The sequence below is a fragment of the Poecilia mexicana genome, unplaced genomic scaffold, assembly GCF_051168715.1.
Source record: "Poecilia mexicana isolate PSO_F unplaced genomic scaffold, ASM5116871v1 scaffold_5, whole genome shotgun sequence".
In the NCBI taxonomy this organism is placed as follows: Eukaryota; Metazoa; Chordata; class Actinopteri; order Cyprinodontiformes; family Poeciliidae; genus Poecilia; species Poecilia mexicana.
The window spans coordinates 17,455,526-17,462,339 of record NW_028263374.1 but is presented as its reverse complement, the minus strand read 5'-3'; the positions used below and the strand labels follow the sequence as shown (position 1 = coordinate 17,462,339).

General features: G+C 39.5%; 1 protein-coding gene across 1 annotated transcript; it reads right to left on the bottom strand.

The window, feature by feature from the left end:
• Positions 1 to 429: 429 nt before the first annotated feature.
• On the bottom strand, positions 430 to 5,823 carry LOC106918401 (FAM3 metabolism regulating signaling molecule D). Its single transcript, XM_014988114.2, has 9 exons — positions 4,500 to 5,823; positions 4,332 to 4,421; positions 4,205 to 4,237; positions 3,961 to 4,084; positions 3,811 to 3,869; positions 1,351 to 1,401; positions 1,172 to 1,256; positions 963 to 1,089; positions 430 to 855 (listed from the first exon to the last, which is right to left on the bottom strand). Exons 1-9 carry the CDS (start codon positions 4,510 to 4,512, stop codon positions 763 to 765), a joined length of 675 nt encoding a protein of 224 aa, XP_014843600.2. The 5' UTR covers positions 4,513 to 5,823; the 3' UTR covers positions 430 to 762.
• Positions 5,824 to 6,814: the final 991 nt, after the last annotated feature.

The window sequence follows — 6,814 nt, the reverse complement described above, 5'->3', positions numbered from 1 at the left end:
ATGAAACTGTCACAGCTGCTGCTAGCTGTGACCACTCACACCTGATGATCATCACCTTGATCCCCAGCTGCTGCTGCTATATAAGGACGGATCTTCCCCCTGCATGGCGTCAGATTATTGTGAAACCCTCAGCGTTGCCTCTCCTGTCCCCGATCCTGACCCCCCACCACTGGCTTTGGACCTTCTGGTTTCGACCCCCTGTCTGTCTGACCCTGAGATCTGGAACCCGTTTTGACCTGGATTTGGACCCGCTGGCTCTGACCCCCTGTCTGTCTGACTCCGAGATCTGGAATTGCCTGACCCTGATTTGGATTCCCTGGTTCTGACCCTGGCCTGCCTGACCAAGAAACAGTATTTCCTATTAAACACCAGTTTTTGTATTTACTGTTTAGTCCCTGCGTCCATCAGTTCCTGAACGTGACAGAAACTATGCTTGTTTGGTTTTGTTTTTTTGATGCAGGAACCGGTGCTGGTGTTCAAGTATTTCCAGGAACAGCACATTACCAGTATTGCTAAAACACAACCATTGGTGCATGATGTCCACCTCATTGGACAGGTGATTTATTCCAATCCTCCAAGGATAAAATGAGAAGATAAAAATTTTGAAAATTAATGCAGATTGTTATTTTTATTTTTATTTTTATTTTTTGCCCGCAAGGATTTTGTACAACAGAGTGTTTTGTTGAATTCTGCAGAATAAAATACTTTCCATAGCTTCAAGTCTTTTGCAAGGAAATCTTCAAAGTCCATTTATGAAAACTTTTAGACACTTGTGGTTCTTGGGAAACAGCCGCCCACCTCCACCATCCCTGGCCATCCATCGAAAATGTTTGTTTCCTTATCGTTCTCAGCTCGCTACCGGAGGCAGGAAGAGAAAAAAAAGAAAAAAACACTTGTTTTATGTATTCTGCTTTTCTGGCACAAATACAACAAATAAAGTGACACAGACAGGGTCCACTGACCTGCTCAAAGAAGCTTTTGATTTTTATCCCCGTTCTCCCAGCAAACACCCAGTTGTCTCTCCGCTTAACGGAGCCGATCAAAGTGCTTCCCATCTCGACAAACATCTGCCTTATTTCATCTGTCATCCTGCAGCAAATGAGCAGAAAAGGCCACTGTTCTGTGACCCTGGATCGTTTTTAAATGTTGGAAAGTTTTGATTCGGGCTTACTTTGTTGCTGCATCATCAAAGGAGGCCACCAGCACAATCATTCCTGGCTTTATCTCGTTCAGGTATGCCAAGATGTCTGCCGAGTCTGATATGGAATTCAAATTTGGAAAGAGAAGAAACTGTGGCGCTTCAATAAAGCTCAGCGTTTGAAATGTGTTAAACAAATTGTCATTACTTACTTCCACTAATCATGTTAAGATGGCTAAACTTTTCTACAACTCCATTCTCACCTATTTGTGATAGAAAAAAAAAATATATATATATATTACGTACTAAATTAAATTATTTACTTTTTATTTACAGTAATGGGAAAAATAGTCAGAAACAGACCATTCACATTGACTGCTTGACTATTATTGCAAAGCCTTGAAGGAATATATAGTGATTTACAAAAGTATTCATACCCCATATTCACCCTTTTTCACATTACAATCACAAACTACAGTGTATTTCATTGGGATTTTTTGTGCTGGACTTCGACAAAGTGGCATATAATATTGAAGTGGAAGGAAAAAGATTCATGATTTGAACTTTTTTCCTCATAAAAATGTAAAATATTGCGGCGTGGATATTTATACTGCCCCCTAAACTTAGACTGCCCTCAGAATGAACCCATACAGCAAATACAGCCCTCTTGTGTGCAATTTAATCTCAGCATAACTCCAGTTTTTCTGTGAAGGCCTCAAAGGTTTTGTAGATAATGTTGGTGATCAAACATCATCATGAAGATCAAGGAACACGTCAGGCAGCACCGGGATGAAGTTGTGGAGAAGCTTAAAGCAAAGTTAGATTAAGAAATAACATTTCAAGTTTCCAACAGGGAACATCATACAAAAATGAAAAGAGAATAACACAATTACCAACATACCAAGGCATTACTTAAAGACACGTTGCATGCTCGTCTGTGAGTCAGGGTGCCAAAATCTTTCCTCAGTCCTGGTCTGTCGACGAGAAGGTACAACATTTGCATTTCCTGAGATTGCTTAGAGGGAACGGCATCTACCAGAAGCCGTTGATGACCTTCCACCGATCCTCCACAGAGAGCAGCCTAACCCACTGCGCCTCGACGTGGTTCAGCCACTGAACTGAAGCAGATTAGAAGAGGCTCCAGAGAGTCATCAAGACAGTGCAGAAGATCATGGGCTGCCCTCCGCCTTCTTTGAAAGGCATTTACACTTCTTGTTGCTTCAGGAGAGCGAAGCACATCATCAAAGACGGCACTCATCCCGCCTACCTCCTGCTTGACCTGCTGCCCTCCGCCAGGCATTAGAACCAGGACAAACAGACTCAGGGACAGTTTCTTCCCACAAGCCATTATCATCCTAAATGCACCAACCTCCATTTCCCTCTAGGTCAACAGACAACAATGATACAACCAAACATTTTGCATGCAACAACCTTTCAAGTGGAACAAACTTTGTTTTTTATTTATTTATTTATTTTTGTATTAAGACTTTTCACTTTAAATCTGTTGACAAGAGAACTTAACAAATATCGCAACCACAAAGTCATTGTTGACAGAAAGTCTTCTGGTCTAAAGTTTACTACCCAGAAAATATGTGGAGGCACTCTGGTCAGATGAGACCTAAACTAAACTCCTTGACCTACAGGCAAAAACTGATGTGTGGATAAAAACCAAAGCCTAATTCCGCTCTGTTCGCTCCGCCATCTGGCGAGTGAATTCATCTAACTCATCCAGTTCATCTTTACCTGTCCACAACAGTCTGGCTATGTGGGCCAGCAGGGGTAGTAATTGCCTCAGTCAGACGGTGACACCAAATCCACAGCGGATATAAAACATGAAGGGTCGGATCATAAGCAGAAGAAAAACAACAACAATTATGTTTACTTTAAAGAAATACAGTGAGGAGCAGTGTGTTGTTGTGTGGACAAGGCATACAAAAAAAAAAAAGAAGCGGGTTAATATTCTCGTCATTTGATCCTTTCCTTTCTCTTCCTCTGAGTAGACAACACATATTAGCTACTATTGCCCTCTCAGACGCTGGAGTGAAAACTGTAAATCTCTGAGTGGAAGGCTTTTGTTCAGCTGAGCTAAAAATAGCATGATTAGGAGTTTGTCATTGAGGCTCAAGCAGCGAATGGACACTGAGTTTTATCTCAAGCTCTCAACACACCCCGAACACAATCCCTTGCCGTGAGGAATTGTAGCGGAAGTAACATTCTGTGGAGATGCATTTTTCAAAAGCAGAGTTGATGAGATGCAAGACGGAGCTAAATACAGGGAAGTTCTGAAGGAGAACCTGTCAGACTTACGTGCAATAATATTCATGGGTTAGATTGTCCTAATCAAGGATCCTGCAGAAATCTTAAGACAGGAAAACTTGAAGATTCATGCTTGCACACATCTTTCGTTCAACCTTGGGAATCTAGACCTGAAGCAAAATGTGATTCTATAAAACATTGAGTTGATCAAGTAAATTTTGTGTTTGCAACATGACAAATCAGTGGGTGTTAATACTTTTGCAAAGCACCATATTTCTGCAAGAATAAACCTATAAGCCCGAAGCCATTCAGGTTAATCCTTTTATAAACGATCGACAATAAACATTTAGACATCATGACTTTACACAGACAGCTTGTCAGCATGATGACTCCTATATTTATAAATCAGAGTTTACCATTTACCACCACAATGTTTAGTCCTGGTCCCACATTGTTCATAATGTGACTCATGATGCTGTTGAGACACAGATGAAAATTGATTTTCACAGGAGGGTCGCAGCCTTTGCCGGTTCAGCATGCGAATCTGAGATCACATTCACACATACTTTTTACCATCAAAGCAGATTTTTGGACCAACTACATTAGCAGCTCCACTCTGGATTTTAAAAGCAAAGTGGTCCGAGGGACAGACTGCAGAGAGGCTGCACTTTGGTACTGCTTTAGCTGGGCCTTAAAATGTAAATTAGACATTAAAAAAAAAAAAGAACTAGGTTACCACTTTAATACAAATTGAGTATAAAACTGACTTGATTTCAAGGCCGGCAGCAAAAATGTGAATTTCTGACTCACCTGTTGTGAATGTTGTGTGAATTTTATTGAACCCTGAAATAAAATAAAATAAAATAAAGATGTATGGCATTGACAAGAGATCACTACTCAGCTTTAAAGATTTAAGAATAGAAATAAATCATCTCACCAAGAACATTTTGTGCCTTCTCCTGTGCATCAAATGAAGTCAGGAAAAAGATTAGAAGGAGCACAATCACAGCAGTGAGGGTCAGGGACGCTGCCAAGAAAGAAGAAAGACACGTGAAGATCACGAGTCTCAGAAGCAAAACCTACCAGTTTTAAAATAAACCCTCACTTCGATCTTTCATTTCAGCAACAAACCGAAAGACTGATCTGTCAAAATGAATCCTTTCAGGTGTTCTTCATGCGCTCATTACGCAAATAAAACTGGCGCAGTGCAGCGTTGGTGTCATCTTATCTGTTGCAGACTTTCCCCGAAAAATTCCCAGCAGCCAACTCTCGTATTTGTGCAAACAAAAAAGGGGGGAAAAAAAATGTGTCAAGGCTCCTAGAGTTACAGAAAGACCAGGACGTGGCATTAACAACACACACACACACGCACACACAACACACGTGTACATATCACACCCAGTGTGAACCTGATGGTCAAGTTTCCCTTCTCAACCTAAAGAAAGTTTACTCAAGTATCAAACTACTGGGTACACTGGTATTTTGCCATGCAAATAGGCATCTGACAGCGGAAGAAAGAAAAGACAGAACAGTAAAAAGGGAGGTGGAAAAAGGGGCCAAAAGCCTCATATTTCAAATTGCATGGGTGAATGAAAAAAAAAAGGGGGGGTTAAAGAATCATTGTAGCAGTTGTCAGAGTTTTCTATTTGTATGTAAATTTTTGTAAAACCAATATCTGCATAAAACAGCTCACACACACCTAACTGCATAAAACCTCTGGAGACTACAGAAGGAAAAAAAACAAAAAAAACAATCAAAGGATTAAAACCGAGGCGTAGAAAACACATTCTGTGATAAGAAACTAAACACAACATGGAATCATATGTGAAATTAATTACAGCAAAACAATAAAACTCAAAACATGGCAGAGAATGTGAGATCTACGCAGGCTGCTATGAAGGTGGTATGAATATGATAATGTATTATGGCATCATGTTAGTATTTAGGTTCATGGTTTTGATTAGAACCAACATTGTTAATGTTGTAATCCCTGTTGCAGCCAATAACATAATTCCTGCCAATAGCATAATTACTCTGGCCGTTTTAAATGTAATAAAGCCAATAGTGTAATAAGATTTTTAAACCAATAATGAAATAACCTTTTGCCGGTAGTGTAATAAGTCATTATGTTAACATAAAAAAAAAAAAGAAAAAAAAAAAAAAACATTTGAAAATGCAGCAGCTGCAGTCAGTAAGTGTGTTACATAAAGATAATTTATTGAAAGTAAGAGATTTTTTTTTGCAGTGGAGCTCATATAAAATAGGCTTGATGGATGACATAAACTTCATATTCATTCGTCAAGGTTACATACTATTCAGCATTCAGTCTTTTTAATTAATAACTGTAATCCGTGTTGGAGAATCTTGTGTTGTACAAATGGTTTGAAAGCTTTTTTTGCTCATATAATTTCTCTGTGTGGAGTGAGATTTATTGAACAAATGCGACATTCATTTGGTGTTTAAATCTCAGTGTAAAATGTGCTAGAATACGGGGAGAGATCACGCGACCTACATTTTTAAATTACCTTCAGAATACTGGCCAAAAAACGTGATAACTTATCACATTACTGGGGAAATGTTATCACCCTGTTGGCCGTGATGCCTTATTACAGGAGTGGCAGGTTATTACATTATTGATTGCTGCAGTTCCCTGGACCTGTGGACTTGAATCGCATGAGTTGGAATCAACTCAAACCCGAGTAACACATTTAATGACTCCATATTCGACTTGATGATATCCCTAAAGACTGAGAGCATGATTCAGACTTCAACACCTGTGACTTCACTTCCAGTTGGAAATCTTCGCCGATATCTTCTGAATCAGAATCCCTCCGTCTGACACAACATACAGTGAAGTTACAGAAGAGAAGCATGAATAGACACTATATTTTGCTCTATGGCATTAGAGAGGAAAAAATAAATAAAAGGTCATTGCATTTGTTTACAGGAATTATGAGGTAGTTAAACAGAAACAAAATATGCCAAATGTGTAGATATACAGGAAATGATGTGATGGATTTATATTGCATTATTGATCAAATCAGCTGCTTAAGACTTAAAATTCAAAGTTAAGGACTTGGGACTGGCTTCAAGACTTTCTTGTGGCTTGGAAAGAGATGACTTTCCCTCAGAGCAGACAGGCTGGACTTTCCCTCTTCCTGTGCACCTAATAACTGTATTTAGCATGAGCATTTAGTGACAACCTTCTAAATGAATAAAACTAAATGAAACACAAATGTGTGAGTTGGAAGGACCAATGACAGAAAGACCATTCCAAACGTGCAAAGAGGCATAAGAGTGACAGCGCAGAATGTAGAATGAAAATCTGCATCTCCAGATGGCAGGGCAAGGAAAGTTATGTACAGATGGCAAAACACCGGAACAAAAACTATATGCAGACAGCGAGAAAATGACAGTGTG

Coding starts and splice junctions, on each gene's coding strand:
- LOC106918401 (XM_014988114.2), bottom strand. Junction 3,870..3,960: donor ATCTGCTTTGATGGTAAAAA/GTATGTGTGAAT, acceptor GTGTCTCAACAG/CATCATGAGTCACATTATGA. Junction 1,257..1,350: donor TCTTAACATGATTAGTGGAA/GTAAGTAATGAC, acceptor ATTCCATATCAG/ACTCGGCAGACATCTTGGCA.